Source organism: Heloderma suspectum, chromosome 4, assembly GCF_057233095.1.
Source record: "Heloderma suspectum isolate Gila_16-S chromosome 4, 16-S_ref, whole genome shotgun sequence".
Classification (NCBI taxonomy): domain Eukaryota; kingdom Metazoa; phylum Chordata; class Lepidosauria; order Squamata; family Helodermatidae; genus Heloderma; species Heloderma suspectum.
In genome coordinates this window covers 77,064,171-77,087,033 of record NC_139461.1, presented here as the reverse complement: position 1 = coordinate 77,087,033, position 22,863 = coordinate 77,064,171, and the positions used below count along the sequence as shown (strand labels likewise).

General features: G+C 44.4%; 2 protein-coding genes across 20 annotated transcripts in view; one reads left to right on the top strand and one right to left on the bottom strand.

The window, feature by feature from the left end:
* Positions 1-21,331, bottom strand: part of SS18 (SS18 subunit of BAF chromatin remodeling complex) — a 56,048-nt gene extending 34,717 nt beyond the window's left edge. For 5 of the 17 annotated variants that reach the window (XM_084849654.1, XM_084849657.1, XM_084849664.1 and 2 more), the window contains exon 1: positions 2,831-3,041. In XM_084849654.1, coding sequence (XP_084705780.1) covers positions 2,831-2,899 — 69 coding nt within the window. In that variant the 5' untranslated portion in view covers positions 2,900-3,041. Of the gene's footprint in view, positions 1-2,830; positions 3,042-3,075; positions 3,520-10,775; positions 10,962-11,669; positions 11,838-16,559; positions 16,641-18,925; positions 19,048-21,214 lie in introns of those variants that run through there. The other 12 variants (XM_084849659.1, XM_084849665.1, XM_084849669.1 and 9 more) reach the window with 9 other exon arrangements.
* A 118-nt stretch (positions 21,332-21,449) lies between these two features.
* Positions 21,450-22,863, top strand: part of TAF4B (TATA-box binding protein associated factor 4b) — a 92,021-nt gene continuing 90,607 nt past the window's right edge. For all 3 annotated transcript variants that reach the window (XM_084849652.1, XM_084849651.1, XM_084849653.1), the window contains exon 1: positions 21,450-22,350. In XM_084849652.1, the coding sequence (XP_084705778.1) occupies positions 21,675-22,350 (676 nt within the window). In that variant the 5' untranslated portion in view covers positions 21,450-21,674. The remainder of the gene's footprint in view (positions 22,351-22,863) is intronic.

Genomic DNA, 22,863 nt, shown 5'->3' with positions numbered 1-22,863 from the left:
CTATCTTATTGTAATCCTTAAAAATGACTGTAAGATAGATCAATATTATTGTCATACTATAAATAGAGCAGGGGGCAGCCTAAGTCGAGACTATGGCTTGTCCAAGACTTCCTGATTTCAGTCCGTTAGCCACCATGGTAAACAAGAAAGCGTAGCTTCTAGATTTCAAAATAGTCCCGGAACCTCAATGAATCTGGTGTGAAAATTGCAGGCTTGATGTCTGCAATGTGCAACAGTGATAACTCTTAAGTTCTTAGGACGTCTTGTGGCACTTTAAAGGCGAATACATTTATTCTGACATAAGCTTTACATTTGTTAGTCTTTTAAGGTTCCACAAGATCTGCTTTTGCTGCAACAAATTAGCATGGCTACTCCTCTGGAAATTATTTTAAGTTCTTAGTTAAGGCCAACTTCCACTGTCATGAGCACCACAATACCAGAAGCCGTAGCATTTTTACATTTTCTATAGTGGTCTTTCCAGACCTGCAAGTGTTTACAAGCTTTCCAACAGCAATTTTGCACTAAACAGGTGGAGTCTTAACAGTGCAAAATCCTCTAATTAACTTCCTACCCACAACATCAAACACAGTCTAATGGCTCATATGCAAAATAATTTAACTCCTTTGATTTTAACTACGTATTTTTAACCCTAACCAAAATGTTAAGAGTGATCATAGTGTATTGCTTTCTGTCCACTCTCCTCCTCCATCCTTTTACATGAAGCATGGCAATTGTAATCTACAGCGATCCCTTGCTTTCCAAGGCTATTTAACTTACAATAACATACATAAACTGAAGCATATATCCCCTGGTGAAAGTAGTGTTCCCCTTTGATCTAACGGCTCCTCAACCTCAAACACGAAAGCAGAATGTGGGAGCTAGTATTCATCTTACTGTGTCTTTATCACTGAACCTTATTTTAATACTTTAATCTCAAGATATATGTCTGCTCTTATAGCATTTCTTAAATATTAGGTCCTTCAGAACTTAAAAGACTTGCCATGCATTACTGGAAGTCCCATGTTCATAAGGATGGATGAATCTGTCAATTTCAGTTTTCTGCTTCTCATTTTTCCAGTCTTAACTCTATTCTGTCCCATTTTTGCCTTAGTTTGTGAATTTTTTTAGAAGTCTAGACAAAAGTCTGTACACATTTTTGTGCGCATTTCCCCTAACGTACACATTTTTGTGCACATTTCTCCTAATATACATCTTTATTGGTAATTTTCCTTAATATAATGCAGTTTATATTCCCGTAATATACTCATATACCACTATTTCCCCTAACATACTCATTTTGTGCAAACTTTCCCCGAATATATGCATTTTAGACTGGAGAATTGCATCACAGAATTTGGAGAAGCATGAATTCTGAGTTAAAACTGTATTTTGGTTTGCATGATGGTTCAGGGTGAATTAGATAGGCTTGTATTAAAATGCAAACTGAACAAACTTCTCTTCCATCCCGGCATATCCCCATCCCCACCACCCACAGTCAGTAGGTCCCAGAGTTAGCGAAATCCTGGGTCTTTGTACTCAGGAGGAAAAATAATTAATAACTGTCATGAGAATCCTGACACTTTCAAACGTATACAGCAAGATTTTCCCTACCTTTCTGAGCAGTGACCGGATGTATTACCTGGGTTCCTCCACTATTGCACTTAATCTTTCTCATGTACCCCGGTTCTCTTTTTGCTCTATGTGAAGCCTTTTCTTCCTTTCTATGTCTTATTAAATCCAATGGTTTGTTCTGATTGCCTACTGCTTCCCCCCTTCTTCTAACTGGATGCTTGAGCTACATGGGCTGTTCTATCTGAATGTTCCTTTTTTTAGTAAGACCCATGCAAACCATAGTACTACTACTACTACGACTACTACTGTGGCAAGTGGGTGCCGCTCAACAAGCCATGAGGTCCCTGGATACTGAGGCCACACCATCTCTCACAGTCCCTTCGAATGAAGAGTCACAACAACAGTCTACCTTACAGGGCTGCTGCAAGGGCTACAGAGATAATGCTAACCCATAGTTTATTTAACCAATGGTTTGTTGCCCTACCCAGGTATTGTCTGGCAGAAATTTGAACAAGCTGTGGTTTGTTTTCTCAGTCCCTCCGTTGTTTCCCTCCTTCTTTGCCGAATTGACTTTGTGGAGGTGTAGCACTGGCACACAGAGCGGCTGGGTGTTGTTGTTTTTACCACTCTTGTTCACTGCCTCTGTAGCCTGGCAAAACCACCCATGAACCCACGTTTCCAGGTTCACACATCACAACAACCAGAGTTCACAACCCAACAACAAACCACCGTTTCTCTTTCTGGGTTGTTCGTGGTTAGCAAACTATGTTTTGTTAGCACAGCTGGATTCAAACCCGGAATTCAACTACCCATGCCACGGGTTAGCGTTATGTGCAAACCCAGCCCTTACATGAAACACTCTAACTTACAGCTCAGTTCTATGCATATCTACTCAGAGGTAAATTCTACTGTTTCCAATAGGGCTTATTGACGCCAGGTACGTGTGCATACAGCAGTAGTCTAAAGCATTTAAATAGGCGGGGGGGGGGGAGAGAAAAAAGAAGCACTAGGTTAAAACAAGATGCGTTACTTTTATCATCACCACCATCATCCCAGTCCCCAACAGCCTCCACCCCGATCCACGCGCGGGGCGCGGGGACAGGGAGGTCAGAGTCCTCATAAACACAAGCTGCATGAGCGACTGTCCCAACCCCGCGCCCTTCGATAATGGGGCGGGTGGGGGGGAAACAAAACGAAACGCGACGCCCAGTCCTCTTCCGGGCTTCGCAGCCTCCCCAGGCTAGGCCCCACAGCCCACCTTCTGGATGGCAGCCGGCGTTATCTCGCCCTTCCCCCGCTGTCTGGGCGCTGCGAACGCCACCGACATCTTGAGCCCCGCCTGAGCAAGACTCAGCGCGCCCGCGACTCCCTCCCCCGCCTCCGAGGCGGCGGCGGCGGCAACGGCGACACACTGGGAAGAAGAGCGGCCTCGAGGAGGAAGCGGTTACCCGTTGGGCCGAACCATTCCCATCCCATCCAAAAAGGGGGGACGGAAGAGCGTACCGTTCTCCTCACCAAACGAAGCAGGTTTTTTCTTTTTACTCATCTTCGGTGGCCCTTTTTAAAACCAAACGCGTCTTTGCCTTTCATGGCCGAAGCGCACCCCCGAGCGCGTTAAAAGTACGGCGTGACCCCCCCTCTCTCTGATAATGGTACGTTCCCGCCCGACCTTCTTCGAGCCCGGAGAGCGACGGCGAATATTGCTACCCGAGAGGAGGGGGCGACCGAGAGAGAGGTCCGACGTTGATCTGTTTCTACCCCTCGCTACTGCCGCCGTTGGTTCAGCCCACTCCGGCCCTGCGGAGGGTCATCTTGACGGCCCCAGCTGGATCACGAGGAGCAGAACTGAAACCCGGAGTTTCGCGCCCAAGGGTGGCAGGGTAATTCTACATGAAAACTGTTGTTGTTGTTCAGTCGCGTCCGACTCTTCGTGACCCCATGGACCGTAGCACGCCAGGCCTTCCTGTCCTGCGCTGTCTCCCGGAGCGTGCTCAAGTCCATATTCATTGCATCCGTGATGCTATCTAGCCATCTCATCCTCTGCCGTCCCCTTCTCCTTTTGCCCTCAGTCTTTCCCAGCATCAGGGTCTTTTCCAGAGAGTTTTCTCTTCGCATTAGGTGGCCAAAATATTGGAGCTTCAGCTTCAGTATCTGTCCTTCCAATGAGCACTCAGGGTTGATTTCCTTTAGGATGGACTGATTTGACCTCCTTGCAGTCCAGGGGACTCGTAAGAGTCTTCTCCAGCACCACAGTTCGAAAGCATCAATTCTTCGGTGCTCAGCCTTCCTTACAGTCCAGCTCTCACAGCCATACGTTACTACTGGGAAAACCATAGCTTTGATTAGACGGACCTTTGTCAGCAAGGTGATGTCTCTGCTTCTTACTATGCTGTCTAGGTTGGCCATAGCTTTCCTCCCAAGGAGCAAGCGTCTTTTAATTTCATGGCTACAGTCACCGTCTGCGGTGATCTTGGAGCCCAAGAAAGTAAAATCTGTCACTGCTTCCATTTCTTCCCCTTCCATATGCCAGGAAGTGATGGGGCCAGACGCCATGATCTTAGTTTTTTTAATGTTGAGTTTCAAACCAGCTTTTGCACTCTCCACATTAACCCTCAACAAGAGGCTCTTGAGATCCTCTTCGCTTTCTGCCATTAGGGTGGTATCGTCTGCATATCGGAGGTTGTTGATCATTCTCCCGGCAATCTTAATTCCGACCTCTGATTCTTCCAACCCGGCGTTTCTCATGATGTACTCTGCATATAAGTTAAATAAGCAGGGTGACAATATGCAGCCTTGTCGGACTCCTTTCCCAGTTTTGAACCAATCGGTTGTTCCATGTCTGGTTCTTACTGTTGCTTCTTGACCCTCGAACAGGTTTCTCAGGAATCAGGTAAGGTGGTCTGGTACTCCCATCTCTGTAAGAATTTGCCACAGTTTGTTGTGATCCACACAATCAAAGGCTTTATCTCCGCTAGCTTTGTGATGAAAGCTGTACTCCGTTTCAATAAATGGGATCTTTGCGACTTACTTCGGTGGACTGAGAGCTCGTGCTTGTCTTTAAAGGCCGAGGTCCTTTCTTAAATATAATTGACTTTAAAAAAAAACCCTTGCAAATACGTCAGAGCTAGAATTGCCAAGTTTAGTTTTGGCAGGGCTCCCACAATTTTCACTGCTCTCAGCAAATGAAGTTTTCTTCATTATTACATCGGGACAAAGCTGCTGAACTTCCGCTTCTCACGCGCCTAGGGTTGCCAAATAACTTGCTGGCAGGTAGAAAATTAGCAGGTCAAGGGTTTTTTTTCCCTGTCCTGGAAATGCAGTTATGGGGAGTTGTTAAAGAGTCAAAATCATTTTTATTCTGCAATTGTTATTTTTATTGAATTTTAATGTGTGTGTTTTTAAAAATCTATTTTAAATTGTTTTGTAAGCTGCCTTGGATGCCATTATTTTTTGAACAATGGAGTATAAATCAAATAAAAAATAAATAAAATCGCCACAAAAAGTGACTTTGGGCGCAATCCTATGCATGTTTAGACAGCAAAAAAATCCTACAACTCCCAGCATTGGAGTTGGGAGGTATGCTGGGAGTTGTAGGACTTTTTGCTATCTAAGTATGCATAGGATTGTGCCCTTAAAATACTTAAATCTCACTTGCTATTAGGGCAGCTTCCCAAGATTTCCTGTTCAGGATCGGATCAGGCCGATATCCACTGAGTTTCAGCAGCCTATGCTATTACAGCATCATGTGCTCCCAGGTCTCGTAGTTGATGCCAACTTCAGCTGAGATGGACTGAGATATTTTGGTGTCAGTGGCAGAAAATCCATAAGATGCCCTCCATAATGGTAAAAATATAATAAAACTAAAGGTGCAATTCTATGCATGTTTGAACAGAAAAAAAAATCCTACACCTCCCATCATTTTCCAGCCATCATGGCTGGCTGGAAAATGCTGGGACTTCTAGGACTTTTTTCTGTCTAAGCATACATAGAATTGCACCAGAAATAATTGATAACATGCTCCCCTGAATGGCAGACAGTGTCGCCACCTACACTGGGTGTGTGTGGCGGGGAGGGACCTGGCTTGCTCTTGTGTCTTCCACAGCAGCTTGATGTGCAGAAATCAGGTAAAACGTTTTACAGCATGAAATAAGTTTATATAGTTTAAAAATCTACATCATAACAATACGATACTTTCATGTAGTATTTTGTTGTATATTTTTTAACTATACCAATAAACAATTTTATCACTAGATTTAGCTCCACGCATATTTATTATCACCAGTAAACCAACCAAGTTGTTTTGTGGCTAGACAGGAAAAAGTCCTACAACTCCCAGCATTCCCCAGCCAGCAATGCTGTCAGATTTTTTCCTGTCTAAACATGCATAGGATTGTGCTGTTAAGGGTGCAATCCTATCGGGATAGGCAATCGCCTCCGAACTCGGACCGCCTATCCAATACAGGGCAGGAGAAATGCAGAGGGGATCGTCCCGTCTGCACTTCAGCTGCCCTGCATTTACAGCCGATTTCGGCTGTCTAGCCATGGGACCTTGGAGCACGGGAAGCGGCAGCTGGACATCATGTAGGATGTGTCGTACCAGCATTTCCGACTTCCCCACCCCGACACGCCCCCAGGAACGCCCCATTTTTGCCACTCCAAGATCCTCTTCCGAACACAGAGCATGGGGCCATTCCGCACTGCCTATGAGGCAGTGCAGGAGAGGGTGGAGGTCAGTTCCTGGGAACCAACCTATCCTATGGCCATCTAGCCGCTGACTAGCAGCCATAGGATTGCTCCCTAATTGAGGTGTTTCAATGAATCTGAGCGAATAAACTCCCATTGGGAGTTTCAATTATTTTTTTCCAGTTCTCACAGAAACTTATGCAAGTATATTTTTTAGGTTTATCTGCCCTTATTTATTATTTATAGTATTACAGCATCTGAAGTACCAATTCAGACACAGAGACTCATTGGTTAAATTATGACATACAATCATATTAGCATTGTTTTGTTTTTATTTCTGTCCCATGACAATATCTAGGGACCAAGCAGAACACTATAATTTAAAACACGCACAAGAAAACAAAGATTTTTATTTAAGACTGATCTGTTTCAAAAATTACACAAAGTGGGTACAATCCAGAGCAGCCTTCCTCAATCTGGGGAGCCCCCCAGATGTGTTGGCCTGCAACTCCCAGGATTCCCAGCCAGCATGCTAAGACATCTGGAAGGCTCCAGGTTGGGAAAGGTCAATCCAGAGAAAGTTAGAAAGGTTTCAATCAAGCTTATGGGTTTTTCTACACAAGGCATTTATCATGCACTTGTCATTCCCTACTCAAGAGTTGTTTGTGGGTTCTTTAGATGACATCATGACCCTCCAGTTTTGTTTCTTTGTCTAACCAGCCCTTTCAGCGAGTTTTTTCTGAACAGGGAAAATGCAGCATTTGATTATGAAAGCAAACGGAAGTGCAATTTCTTCTTGTGTATTTGTGGTATTCTGCTATACCACAGTGCCACCTAGAGGTTATGCAGCAGAAAAGCAAGAAAGAAACTCTGCTTGTTTAGTGGTTAGATCTCAATTCTGTAACAAAACTGAAAGTAGATACAGTGGATTAGTAGCCAATTGTCTCGTGTTTCTAGGGGAAAATGCTTAGAATGGCAGCCATTGGCAATTAGTCTTTACTCAAAACTACTTCAATGAAACTTTGCATTCCTGACATTTTCTGAATTGTGCCCATATGCACTGACATAATGGATAATGAGGTATCATACCTTAGCTTGTGAAAGCAGCTTTGTTGCATGATATGATGTAGCTTTTCTTATGATGCTGTTTTACTGCATATAAGGGATTAGATCAACAGGGAAAGATGTCTTGAGTTTATTCCATTTATTGGTTTATTTTGTTTTGCCTGGCTTTTTCACTTTTGACATTTATGATTTGCATTGGATATTGGGTGGAATATTAAAAAAGTAACACTTGAAATATGATCCTCAGCATCCTGATATAAAAATGAACTACCAAGCAACACAGCCCATTTGCAAAGGTATTGGCACCAGAGATGTCTTCCAGAGAGATAATAACGAAACAAGAGACAGTCGCAGTGATGCTAAATTTTGATTCTACCCTGTGACATGTTAGTTTGCAAATATAAATATTTTAGAATAAAAAATTCATGGCATGTTCAGCAGTCGGCACTAATGGGAACAAGTGGCACAGGCACAGTGACAAAATCTTCCAATGGCCTGACTTTATTTTTTGAAAGGGACTCTCCTACTCGTAAGAATGCATACATAAATAAAAAATAATATGGCACTATCTTGTCGAACCTCCCTTAAGACTGAAAACCTATCAAGGGTTTCTGTTCCTTTTCCTTTTTTTTTCTTACAGTTCTATCAATCATATTTGTATCTCTCACTTATCCCAAGGGGCTCATGGTGGTGTACATTCTTCCCCCCTAGCCCTTTATCATCACAAACTATGTTAAGCTGAGAGTGATGGGCCCAAGCTAATCCAATGAGTTCCATGGCTGCAAGGGTATTTGAATCCAGACCCCAGCCCAAGTCTGACACTGGTTGGGAGAGACAATGGGGTACTCATGTGCCCCCGGACACCATTCTTAGCACTCTATCCCTCCCACATTTTAGTTTTTTTTTTAATTAACACATGTTCTTACCAGCAGCTGGGATTGCTTCAAAGGGAAGTGAAGGCCTCCAGCTGCTGCACATGGGGCTTAAGAGACATTTTTAGGAAATGAAGATGGTAGGTGGCTGCAGGCCAATGCTTTCCTCTGTGGCACACGCATTCATCGAGAAAAAAGGGAGGAAAGGGGACCCTGTTGCTGCTGTCTGGAAAGCTATGGGGGTAGTCAGCAGCAGACTAGGAAGAGCAGTGCAGGGGACAGGCTTGGAAGGGCAACGGAAAGCCAACAGGATGATCAAGAAAGCCAGCGGGGAGGGCAGCAGGAAGGCAGCAGGTGGCTGGGGGAACTACCTGGGAGCAACGTGTGTGCTGGGGAGGGTTGTCTGCTTGTATGTCTGAAGAGATGGGGGGTTTATGTATGTGAGGAAGAAAGGGACATAGAATAGTTTTAGGGATGATTGAGAGGTATTTTGGAAGGATCCTGTTCATACATGCTTGCAGTGAAGCGTGTGTATGTGAATAGATGGATGGCTAGAGGTGTAGCAGTACGGCTGAAAGACAGAATGCATGCATGTGGGTGGTAAGCCAGGGTGAAAGAGAAAAAGAGGTGATGGGGGGGGGAATGAGTTGGCTGGCAGATGGGGAGGAGAGAAAAAAGATTTTGTCTTCTGTGAAATAGGTTTCTGTTGGTGCTGAAAACTGGGGGTCAAAGGAGTTGTTTAGTGTGTGGGGGCTCACCTTGTACTCAGGCTTTTGGGGAGGTTGCTTGTCCATTGTGACTAGCCATGCCTCCCATGGCAGCCATTGTTTGGAGGTGTCCAGGACAGTTTCTCAGATTGCCAAATGTGCCCACTGGTCCCAAAAGGTTGGAGACCATTGGCCATGCTGGCTGGGAATTATGGGAATTGCAGTCCAACACATTTGGAGAACACCAGGTTGGGGAAAGCAGCATTAGACTGTCAAAAAAACGGCTGTTGCCCCAACTCAGTCAGGAATGTTACACTTACTTTAAAAGATGATTGTGAAACAGATACATCTGGATGTCTGCAAATCTAAGAGATATGCGTTCTCTTTGTACTTTGATGATATATAGATGAAAAATAATGGGCTAGATCCAGATTAAGCTCGTTGAGTTTAACAACTTGACATCAATGGGACACAAATCATTATTAACTGGCCCCATCCATTTAAATGGGACCAAAGTTCAATTAACCTACAGCGCAATCCTTTACATCCATACTCAGAAGCCTCACTAAGTTCAATGGGACTTCCTCCCAGGAAAGTGGATTTAGGGTTGCAGCTTTAGTCTGGATCCAATTCAGTGTGTGTTGGAGTGGTCTGAACAGGAATGTGCCAATAACCTATATACTATTTACTTCCTCTCTCTGCTCCCTCCTTCAATGCATCAGCAAGTACGTAATCATGTATATACTGTATATAAGATTGCACAGTGTGGGGAAAACCTAGAGTCTGGGAGCTAAAGAGCACACTCTGGCCAGGAACACAAGGAACATGAAGAGCCAGCACCCCCCTGCCTCCCAGAAAGAACATCATGGCAAGGGGGTGACCAGCCCACTGGCCAGAAAAGGAGCAGCTGCAGAGAGTTTGCTCCTCCCACTCCTTGCCACAAAAAACAACACTTGGCTCCAACTGCCAGTTGTCCCAGGACTACAGAGCTGAAGGGCTCCATTCATTGGCCAAGGGGCTAAGGGATGCTGGAGGTTTGAGGTTTGTGTGATTGCAATCTATTCTAAGCTGTTTTGAGGATCATTTAATCAGATGGCAGGATATAAATCTTCTAAGGCTGCAATCCTATGCATGTGTAGACAGAAAAAAAATGCCCTACAGCTCTCAGCATTCCCCAGCCGGCCATGCTGGCTGGGGCATGCTGGGAGTTGTAGGACATTTTTTCTGCTTAAACATGCATAGGATTGTGCCTTAAATAAATCAATAACGACAACAAAACAATAAAATAGGATTTGCTTCAGCAATAAGAAACCAGCAATTATAGGTTGGTTAAACAGAAGTGATTGGTTAAATGGGAATGAACAAGGTACACCTGCATAGAATTGATATAAATTATTCTAACTGGCAACTGTGCTTTTCAATTGAAAATTCATGAAGTGCACAAGGTGTCCCCTAGCATCTGGAGGTACAATGTTATGTGACTTCTGTTGTCTCTCTCTCTAGACTGACAATGCTGTGAGCTATAGTAATTGATGCTAATTTATAATATACTGTAAGAAGCCCCATATTGAGAACATTATGGGTATGAAAGGGTTCTGGGAAAGCATATGAAAACATAATTTTGTGTATTATTTAGGGGGAAATTACCATCCTAATTTCCACACTGTGACAATCAGTTTTGCTAACATACAATTCTGAAGAATAGTTTTTACAATTAATAATTCAAGGAAAACATACTGCAGCTCTCATGATTGCTTTTGTGCATCTGCCACAGTGGGAAAGATATACTCAAGGCATAAAAAAAATTAAATGGAAAAATATGGCACATACACAGAATTCTTTAGAAGTCGGAGAGGCAGGAAAGCGATTTACTCACTTGAAGCAACTCTTTTGTTAATACAATCTGTGAGTACCATCAGCTTCTGGGTAAATTCACTGGTTTGTCTTCTAGCATTCGGTAATTTTGTTTCTTGTACTACTTGAAATAAGTCCAGCCATGGATCCAGCAGCCTGCTCCAGCTCACATTTACATGCAGAGTTCAATGTGAGTGTGATCACAGTCCTAGGTAAAGAAGTACAACAGAATCCTAAGCATGTCTACCCTGAAGTAAGTCCCATTGAATTCAATGGGACTTACTCCCAGGTATATGTGTTCCAACAGAATATTACCAATGTTAAGTACTCTTTTGAACAAATGTATCAACATGTTTATCAACATAAAATGAGGATAATGATAGGAAATTTTCTGCAGTACTTTTTGGTTGGTGTATGCCCTTAAGTCTATTAAGCTCCAAAAGCTGCCCTACAAATTTTAAACATTTAATTTAAGTCTTTAGAATTATATGTTCTTGGCTTATGTATTTGTGGCATTTATATACCAGTGAATATCATAAAATCTCTTAGCGGTTCACAATATTAAAATACAATATTAAAAACATAACATTAAAACACTTCCAACTACAGTAAAAAAAATCAAGGAGCAGCAATTTTGTTAAAGCCTGCTAACTTTTTTTTTCAATTTTTTTAAAAATTTATCACATTTCTATACCGCCCCATAGCCAAAGCTCTCTGGGTGGTTTACAAAAGTTAAAACATTAAAATACAATATAAAAAGGTAAAAAAGGTAAAGGTGTCCCCAACCAGTCGTGTCTGACTCTAGGGTGTGGTGCTCATCTCCATTTCTAAGCCCAAGAGCCAGCGCTGTCCGAAGACGCTTCCATGGTCATGTGGCTGGCATGACTGAACACCGAGGTGCACGGAGCACTGTTACCTTTCCCGCCGAAGCGGTACCTATTTATCTACTTGCAATTTCTTGCTTTCGAACTGCTAGGTTGGCAGGAGCTGGGGCTGAAGACAGGAGCTCACACCGTCATGCGGCACTCGGGTCTCGAACTGCTGTCCTGCCGACCTTCCGCTCTGCAGTTCAGCATCTTAACCACTATTTAAAAGCCATTTACATAAAAGCACACCGTCAATATACCCAACCAACATATAACTAAAAACAACTTTGAACTAAAAACAATTTAACAAAAAGTCCAACAATAAAAACAACAGAGCTTAAAAACAGTATACAAGAGTCAGCCAAAGGAACAAAAGTTCTAAAAAGGGAAGGCCTGCTGGAATAATACAGTCTTTACTTCTTGCTTAAAAACCTTCACAGAGGTCAGTAGGTGCATTTCAACAGGCAGGTCATTCCACAACTGAAGGGCGGCAAAGGAAAAGGTCCTCTTGCTTGTGGCTGCCAGTCTCACATTAGGCAGCCACAGCAGAGAGCCCTCAGAGGACCTTAGGTGGTGGACTGGGACGGAGGGGAGAAGGTGCTCCCTAAGGTACCTTGGACCTAGACCATATAAGGCTTTAAAGGTTTTTTCAAACACAGATGTTCAGCTTGAGTCCAAAAATATGTTCTGTGTCCATGCAGTACAGGAGTGCACAACCTTTTTGGCCCCCATCAGGTGGTTCCAGGGGGGCATATGTGTGTACGCGCGCATGCACACACACAAGCACACCTGGAGTTGGAAGGTAAGGGAGGTTTCTCTTGCTAGTGCCATGGTGGGAAACCCTTAGCAGAGATCAGATATAAGGAATGTGTTTTTCTTCTAGGACAAGCAAAGGAAACTCGTGGCAGTGCTGCTGTGATTTTTTTTTGGCAGCAGCAGATGCAAAGGTGGGTGTCTGGCAGGCTTGGCAAACCACACTTTTGCACCTCTGATGTAATGGATAGGAGCTGGGGGGTAACTTTGCTGTTAGGCCATCAGTACAGGGGATGGCCATAGACCTGATCACCATTTGTTTTTCTTTAACTGGGATTAAAAATTATGCGAACTACATTTTTAAAAGGTTAAAAGTTCACAATGTGGTTGGATATTGTGAATATATGTGGTAACCTTTCTGGTGTATAGAAACTTTTTTGAAGGAAATAAAGGGCTATATGGCTGTTGCTGAACTAGTGTGTGCTCAGCCTCTTAGGGCGCAATCTTACGGAGATAGTCATCAGCCTCCGATCCTCGCCTCCCTGCTCTCGCCACCCTGAATTTTTGGCTAGGCAGGCAATTTCACCTGTTGACCCAGGGGGCTTTGGGGGGGGGATGGCACATAGAAAGCTGCACAATGCAGCTTCCACGGTCATCTCTCCTCCCTGCCACCGCCCCCCCCCTTTTCTCCATCTCAGCACTCCATTTCCGAGTGCGGAGACATAGCCAGCATGGACAGAACTGTGCCAGCTAAAAGGGGGCAGGGGAGGGGTTGGGGAACATGGTTTCTGGGAACCAAAAAATCCTGTGGCCCTCTAGACAATGCCTAATGGCCACAGGATTGCTCCCTTAAGATTGCAGTCCTATTGCACACTTGGGATGTAACACTGAACTCAGTGAGACTTCCTTCTGACTAAACATTCATGTAGTTTGCTGCAAATCTCTTTTAAAAAGTACATTTTTAAAAAAGTTCACAAAATGGTGTAGTCATATAAAGCGAGGGGAGTTGGTCTTTCTACTAGAGGTGTAACAGGCACTGTTCAGCTCAATATTCATAAGTCTTGTGCAACCACAATACACATTATAATCCCTATTGTGCTACCTCCCCCACCCCCATAAGAATTATTTCAATTAAAAATCATGCTGTATTAAGTGCTGGGGAAAAATGATTTCCCAGAAATAGAAATGCTACCTAGAGCAAAGATACCTGGATGCTGTGCTATAGCTGCACAATAACTGTGTGCAAAGAGCAGGCAAGCAATCCCACCCCCAGTTTATCTTGAGGTCCCTTGGATCATAAGCACTTGTTTAGGAGCAGAGATAGCTCTTGGTGCCTGAGGCAAAAAAATCTAAATCAGGGGTGCAGAACCTCTTTCAGCCAGAGGGCCGAATTCCATTTCAGAGAAGCTCTCAGGGGCCACATTCCAGTGGTGGGTGGGGCCAAAGGCAAAAGGGGCAGGGCCAAAATACCAATTATAGCAGCATATTTTAGCTTGAAGCTTTTACTGCCAGTAACTAAGGCATTTCAACCTATCAGAATGGGAAGAAAAACTCCACAATAGCTGGGGAGCCACCAAACAAATGGTCATTGGGGCAAAGGGTTGGGGCCAGGGCCAGGGGCACGGTCTTCTGGGGAGCCCTGGAGGGCTGGACTTGGCCCCCAGGCATGAAGTTATGCACCCTTGAACTAAATGGCCAAAGGCTGCAATCCTATGCATACTTACTAGGAATAAGCCCCACTGAATATGTTTTTAATATTTATTTGTTTGTTTATTTTATTACATTCCTATACTACCCAAGAGCCAAAGTTTTCTGGGCTATTCACAAAACAACACTTAAAACTATAAAATCCAATAGTATAACAAAACATATGGTTCCGGCCCAATCTATCTTAAGGAGCACCTCCAACACCAGGGACTCCACTCAACCAGATCGGCCTCGGAAGGCCTTCTGTCTGTCCCATCAGCCAGGACAGCTAGGCTGGTGAGGACTAGGGAGAGGGCCTTTTCTGTGGTGACCCCTGCTCTGTGGAATTCCCTCCCTAGTGACCTCCGCCGTGACCTCTCTTTGATGAGCTTCCACCAGGCTTTGAAAACCTGACTGTTCAGGCGGGCATTTGGGGTGGGTTAGGTTTTTCTTTAGAGCAGTGTTGTTTTGTTCAGTTGATTACTTAAATTTGTTGTATTTCGTGTTGTTATTAGTATTGTATGCCGCCTAGCCGGCCAGATGGGCAGCTAATAAATCAAATAAATAAATAAAACATTAAAAAGTCTCTTTCTCTCCCTGTTTAAGTACACATGCATAGAATTGGACTGCATCACTGCAATCCTATGCACATTTACCTAGGAGCAAGCCTTACTGAATGCAGTGGGACTTAACTCTGAATAAACATGCACGGGGTTGCACTGCAAATGCTTGAGAATTTGCTGTCCTTTCAAGGTATCCCAACTTCATCTGAAGCAGATTGCCTAATGGTAGGGTCAGCCCTGATAAGGTTTTGTAAAAAGTTCTGAGAAGTTCAGTAGATGTGCAAGCCTATTTTTCCATAAGTCTTCCCAGTTTACCACACACGCACACTTCATATGCGTACATAGCCTTTCTCTTTTATTAAAAACACACGTACACACAACCTGCTTGTCTACGTCTCTCCTATACTGTCTGCAAAAGAAGAAGGAGAAAGCCCTTGTTCCAGTTTGCCTGTCTTTTTCTAGCACTGGGGCCAAGGGCCGAGCATGTCACAGGGAGAGATACGCTTTACTGTAGCCTGGAAATTCAGGTAGAGCCTAGGCTGCAATCCCGATGCTGTGAGGGGAAAAAGACGGGGCTAAGATGTAGATCATGCTTAAGGATATTTATAGAAACCTACTTTCCTGTACCTGTGTATATAATGTCCAGATATTGTGGGATCTGCTGAAGCCAGTCAGAAATGGTGTTAGAACAGAAGAAATCATGTTCTGCACTCTGCCTTACTGGCAGAGCAAGAGAACAGAGAGAGTGATGAAATACAAACTAGGCAGCCAGAAACGTGGGCTAGGTTTAAGGTTTTGGTACTAGTATATACAGCACTAAATTACTTGGGAACAGGATACCTGGGACAGTGCATTCTCCCCTGTCAACCTGCCTGGTCACTGAGGTCATCAGAAGACATGCTCCTGGTAGTTCTTCATGGACCTATGGCCTAACTGAAGTCCACCTGGAAAACAGCCTTCAGTGTGGTGGCCCCCTTTCTATGGAACACCCTGCCACTGGAGGTCAGGAAGGCGCCAACATTGTGATGTTTCTAGTGCCTCCTGAAAACAGCTTTATTCCAGGAAGCCTTCCTTGACTGACCAGCCACAGTTTTTATCTGTCCTATGTTTCTAAACATAACCATTTTTAATATGGTGTTTTATTTCTTTTATATTTTTATCATGTTATCTTTTATTGTTCACTGCTCTGGAATCTGTTTAGAGATGGAGTGGTATATAAATGCTGTAAATAAAATAAATAAATTTCAAAAGTCGGTATTCCTCATTTTCTCTAAACTATAAGAGAGCCATTGCTAGTATCTCTGTCTGAAGCTCAGACAATACATTCCCATGGTCTCAGTTTGGCTCTTGCGTATGAAACTGGATGCACAGGAAGCCAGAAAAGAGTCCGCTCATGTACCTGCAGTCAGATGCTGCAAACATGGGAGGGATGGGGAAATAGCTCATAGACAAGATGAAACCTATACATCTTCAAAAGTGTTGTATGAATTTTCCCTAGAAATTCCCATGAAGTGGATATCATAAATGTTCAATCTTCCCTAGCAGGGAGTGCATAGGCTTATAAAAATTTCATACAGGAAAAGCAACTACATTAGATTTGTCAATTCATTTACAGGTTGGTTAATTGTGTGCAATTTATTATCGTTCCTGTATTTCCACTGGACAAAGGAACATGTAAAACTCGAACTAAAACACCTTTAGGGGGTTTTTTTTGCTTCTTATCCCCCCCCCACCCCGCCGAAATCTCACGCTATCAATATGGTTTATTTACACTTCACAATATCCGGCACTTGATTCCAATTGCACTTTCAATAATTAAGTAGTAACTGTAACATGTTCACGGTGTCCCAAAGCTGTGAAAAAGCTTGTACATCTTAGTTTTTTCTCATTATGGAGAATTTAGATGCACTGCACAAGCGGAGAGAAAAAAATACCTACAATTATATTGTAATTGCTTTTCCTGGGTAGCTCAGATCAAGGGACTCATATGATCAGAAGTGAATTCACAGGTCTCGAGTGCTGCAAATAGAAGGAAAACCACTTTCTGCTGAATTTCAATTCAGGAGAATGTGAGTAAAACAGTATCACTTGGACACAATAACTTAGCAATTCTTTCGTAGGATAACTAATGTTGGTAGAAGAAACATTTTATTTATGTGATTCAATTAGATTTCTACTAATTAGAAATTTCTAATTAGGAACTGTTAGCTGGTAGAGAAGCAGAAAATCATTAGACTGCATTAACCAAGTATAGTATAACTAATTACAATATATAGGAAATATTTTAGGACAAGACTACTACTGCAAAGTCCTGCCCAGGATGACAATCACCACAATCCTATGAATGTCTACTCACAAATACACCCCACTGAGGTGAAATGGGGCTTACTCCCAGGTAAGTGGGTATAATGGCAGTTGAAAATAGTCTCATCAGGTGTTCAGGTTCAGCCCTGCCCAGACTCAGAACCTGGGTTCTCCTTGAAAGAGCAGGGGAAGCAGGGCACCCCCCTAACACTGCCAGTGGCCTTGAACAATCCAGTGTTCTGGCAGAGCCTTCAGATCTTGGCATTCCAGACACAGCAGGACTGGAAGTCTACACACTGGTTGCCTGAGCTCCCAGCTGGTTCTTGGACACCGCCCCCCAGATCCACAAGAGCAGGCAAAGTGTTAGGGCTACCAGCAAAATGCCTGGCTAGCTGAAAGAGACCACCCTTCATGTGAGACTATTTGAAGGAGAGGAGGACAGTTGTCTAGGCAAGTGCCTAGAGCAGGGCCTGGCTGAGAGCCAGGAAGGGACAGAGCCTCTTGTTCATACATACGCTTTATAGCAAGGGTGCAGAACTCAGGCCAAATCTGGCCCTCCAGCAGCTCCAATCCGGCCCTCTTGGGTTCTCTAGAAGGCCATGCCACTTTCCCTCGACCACTAATCGTTTGATTGTTTCTCAGCTTTTGTGCACACTTTTCCCCATTCTAAAAGGTTGAAATGCCTCTCCTAAGGCTTAGTTACTGGCAGTGAGGGGTTTAAGCTCAAATGCTCTCGTATTTTCAGCCCTGCCCCTTTTGCGTTTGGCCTTGCCTACCAGTGGAATGTTGCCTCTGAGAGCTTCTTCAAAATGGAATTCAGCCCTTCAGCTGAAAGAGGTTCAACACCTCTTCTCTACAGAATACCTATAGAGACGTACTACTGCTGAAGCAACAACTCCCTTAAGCAGTCAAGCACCAGTGCATGACTAGCCAGCTATTAAGTTATACCTGTACACCTGTTTCCCCAGAAGTGGGGAAACAGAGAGTAATCAAGCAGTTGTTTCTTGGGGCTGTATCTTATTTAGAGTAGACCCACTGAAATGAATGGGACTTAAGTTAGACTAACATTGGATACAACCCTTCAGGTGCAATAGGAGTGGCCATGACAAATAAAAATGTCAGTCAAAGGATGGGCTCCTAATATTCTCACCTGCTGTGGTTATTAACAAGTCACATAGGCATCAAGAGAGATAATTCAGTAATGCAGCCTTTCCCAATCTGTTGCCCTCCAGATGTTTTGTACTTCAACTCTCATCAGCACCAGCCAGCATGGCCAATGGTCAAGAATGCTGGGAGTTGTAGTCATAAGAACATAAGAGTCATGCTGGATCAGACCAAAGGTCCATCTAGTCCAGCATTCTGTTCACAGTGGCCATTCAGTTGCCTGTAATCCAAAACACCTGGGGAGCGTCAAGTTGGGGAAAGCTAGTAGCAAATGGCCAAGCAGTCTCTTTGCAGCACTGAAATAGCTGCATGGCTCTGCCCCACTTGCTGTGATAAGGTGCCACTTTAGCTATCGAAGTAGATAACAAAGGGGGATCATAACGCTGGGCAGTCTGACAGTCTATTCACTCTCTTAAGACCAAATCCATGTTTTTTTTTTTAAAGCAAAACAAGCACATTTAATTCAGTTCAGTAATCTAGAAATGTCTGCAAGTGGAATAGCTTGACTGTCCTTGGGACGCAGCACGTGGAGGAAGTCAGACCTGGTGCATCCCCAAATACAGCAGCTACTTTCAGAGGTGATGAGTCTGAACAGGGTAGCACTCATTTAATAATCCTCTGTCTTCATGCAAACTGCCGCAGTGAAAGTCTGGAGATCCAATGGGTGAGTCCTGGCTTCCTTCACATGGCTGTTTTTTTCTAAGATGAGTGGGTTACTTTGCTGTCTGCAAAAATCTGAGCCCTCTTAAAACGTCTCTCTGTGTGGGGATTGTTTAAAGTTTTTAGGCATTCTTGATAACAAATAAAATTGCTAATTGAGGCTTCTATCCACTTACCTAGAATTAAGCCCTAGTGAACTTACTTCTGAGGAGACATGTAGGGGATTGTGCTGTAAGCCTTCTTTACTGTCACGTATAATATATTTTATTTTAGCTTTTTACAAAATTTGATTGCAAGTCTAAAAAAGAAAAACATGTTTAAAGGCTCATTAGTATTGGAATGTGTCAACATTTACTGCATACCATTCAACAGTGGCTGAAACTACTTGCTGACTGAAATTGCAGGTCTGTGAAATATTTTTGTTCATCTTGCTGTGCAGTGAGTAGATATTTGATCATGTCTCCCATTCTGAATACTTGATAATACTATGCAAAGCAAGCTACCGTTGTATCATTAGGAACAACTTTATATAAACTCTTCAAATGTTCCTTGTTTCCCTTTAATCAAAACAATACTTGATGGTGACAAGGCCTGTTCAAGGTACAGGTAATCATGTCTCTAGTCATTCAGAAACACCATTGGGGTGGGGGGAGCTAAACTAGTCCTCCTAACAGTTAGAATAAAGTTGAGGCTGCAATCTTAGACACACTTACTAGAGAGTAAGCCCCAATGAACACAGTTGGGGCTTACTTCTCAGTAAACATGCCTAGCCAAATGCGACCTGACTTGTCCTAAATTCCTCATTGCTGGTGTTTAGTATAGTTATAGGTATTAATATGAAAGTAATTGGATATATACATCTTCCCTGTCTGATACAAACAGTATATTATTGATAAACTTGATGAAGTCCTGAAGAGAACATGGAACAGTATGCAATGGGGGCTAGTAGCCTATTACTAAAAGTACAGAAATTATTGTCTGGTTGGGAATTATTCACACAAGCGAGCGAGATGCTTCTTTTCTCCGTATTATCCCTCCCAAGTAAGGGATGGCATAAAGAAAGCAATATGTGAACCTGTACATGGAGGCAGCCATCTTCACAAACACACTAGCACTTTTTACTAAGATGCATTTGAGCTAGTGAAGTATCTGAAGTAAATCCACACATTTAGGGCTATGGGCAAGTAGATAACTGGTTTAGGGGAGAAGGAGAAAAACTCTTGTAAGCTTCAGGCTGTATTGGGGTTTTTTTAAATCTAGACCCATATTCAATTGTAAACTGAAAAAGCAATTAGAGTTCTCCCTGTGAAACACAAAGCAATAGAAGCCTGCAATTCTCAAACTACTTACTTGAAAGTTATCCCATTGTCTTCAACTGGACTATTCTCAGAGATGTAAAGGCCTGGGAAAAAATGGGAAAACCACTTGTTTTTCCCCAGGGCCCCCCCAAAAGGCCCCCAAAGAAAATACCTTTGTTTTTTTAATTCCTTTTTTCCCCTGGCCTCCACATCTCTATTCTACAATTAAGTGACTTGAGAAATCACTAAATTGACAGGATCCAGCACATCTTCTACATGTTTACTTGACAAGTCCCATGAGCCACCAACTCCTTTGTCCAGAGTAGTCCTGGTCAAGTCAATGATGTTGCTGGGTGTGAATTAGTTGTGGATTGCAGGCAAAGCCCGAATTCACACAACACATGTTTTCCTCCACATATATTATCCTGACTATCCCTGGATATGCATTCACCTGGGCAAATGTAATGTGCAAACCAGGTAATCACATGGCAGGAATTCCTATGATAATGGCAGCTGGAAAAAGTCTTGCCATGATTATCATAACTGCTACTGGTCACATTTGTGAGTGTTCAGTTTTCACATGTCATGTTTGTCCATGTGTGAAAGGTTAAGATTGTTCCTGGGGACAAACACCACATCATATGAATAACACCCCAGCTAGTGAATAACACCCCAGTATCTGCATATGCAGTGGTGAACACTAGACTAGGGGTGCTTCCAGACAGCTCTAGCATCTTTTAAAAATTTTCAATTATTGTTGCTGCTTTTAAATCGTAAGACCCTAGTCCCCCTGCCCTTATACAGCCTTCCCCAAACTGGTATCTTCCAGATGTTTTGGACTACAACTCCCAGCACTCCTGACCACTACACACACTGGTTGGGGCTGACAGGAGTTGAAGTCCAAAACATCTGGAGGGCACCACATCGTGCAGAAGGGTGGGCTAGCATTTGTATTTGTCACAATGATCTGATAAAGGCATAGAAGCTCTGCCAGAACCAAAGGCGGCAACCGTAATGCAAGACTGCTGCAACCCCATGCTCCACCAGTAAAAATATCAATTAAAATTATACAAATAGTATATAGTCTATTTCTTGCTCCCTCTGGTCTTCCTTTTTTTAAAAAAAAAAATTAAAAATCCTAAACTGAAGACATTTTATTGGTATTACCAAGTCTAGTTCCTTCTTCGTCGAGTCAAGCATGCACCTTCCGGAGAGATACAGCCAGAGTCTATTTCCCCGGTAACTTTCTCTTTCGGTGGCTCTTCGTCTGCGCGGATCGTTGTCTTCGTCTCACCCTGTGACGCTCCATATCACCACCCAATGAGCTCGTCGGATCCGGCCGAAGACCCGTGGCGCGTGCGCCGGGACTCCGCATGGCTATATAAACACGGCTCAGAGGAGGCGACGCCGCCGGTGTGGTTACAGGGGTGGGCCTCGGACGGTGTGGGAGCCGGCAGGGTGTCGACGGCGACAGCAGCGGCAGCGGCAGCGGCAGCAGCAGCATGTGCCGGGTTCCTCCTCTTGCAGCCTTCGGTTAAGGAGACAGACGGCTGCGGCGGCGCTTGCAGTAGCGGCCTGGGTGCCCCACGTGTGCGCCGGCGAGGAGGAAGAGAGGAACCGGCAGCGGATGCATGACCATGTGGTTTTTGCAAGCGTGTTACTAGCGGCTGCCGGGCGTCGGAGCGGTCTGGCCGCGGGGGCAGCTTGTGCGCTGGGGACCCTCCTGCTGCTTTTGCCGCATCGTCGGCCGCGGAGCCTTCGCGCAGCTCCCGGGCACCCTTGGAGGCTGCTATGCTGTGGAGTAGCTTGGACTCTGCTGCAAGCTGTAGTCCTGTGCCCTTCGGTGCCGCCCTTCTCCATGACTACCCCGCCGGCGGCGGCGGCCACAGCAGCAGCCCTGGGGAGGGTCATGCCTCCTGGGCCTCCTGAGCACGCCGTCGTGACGGCGGGGCCCCCAGCCAATGGGGCTGGGGGACTCCCAGTGGCCCCGGCTGTGCTGCGCGCCCAGAGCACGCTTCCGTCCGCCTCTTGCCCCGTCGCTCCCCCGGGGAAGCCAGCCGTCGCCTTGAACCCCGCGGGCGCCAAAGTTCCTCTTGGCTTGCTGCCTGCCGTCTCTCAGCAGCCCCGAGTGGTGTCTGCTGCTCCCGTGGAGACCTTGGTGGTCAAAGGCGCTCCCGGGGCGCCGCTTCAGCAACTCCCCAAGCCTTCCACTGTGGGCGCCAGGCTGCCCGCCCCCCACCCGGCTGCGTCTAAAACCCCGCAGACGACGATACAGTTACCGGCTAACTTCCAGATTCCACAAGGTAAAGCGCCTCTTATAGGTCTCTTTTCCTTTATTACAGACCTCTCCCCACCCCACCCCCGTCGCCCTTTGTGATTTGTTTCCGCAGTAGTGAGAGCGAAATTCTCAGAGGTTTTGTTGTCTGTGTGATTATTCTTCTTTAAATAACGAGTAAAGCCATGGGTGACTGAGTTGCAAGATTGGGCTATACATTCATGGTAGGCAGTAACCGCATTGAAAGGCTGTTTCCGAGGTTTCTCTAGAAATATCAGAGAGAGAGAGAGAGAGAGAGACAGGAGAAAGTGACTGGGTTCACACAATCCACACTCAATAATTGAGTGTGGGTTGTTGTTGAACTGTGGGTTGTTAAAATGTGGTTTAACATGTTGCCTGAACCCAGCTGTGCTAACAAACTATGGCTTGTTAGCCATGAACAGCCCACAGTTTGCAACCCAACAACCAACCATGGGTTCTCTTCATGGGTTGTTCATGAATAACAAGCCATGGTTTGTTAGTATGGCTGTGTTCAGACAAC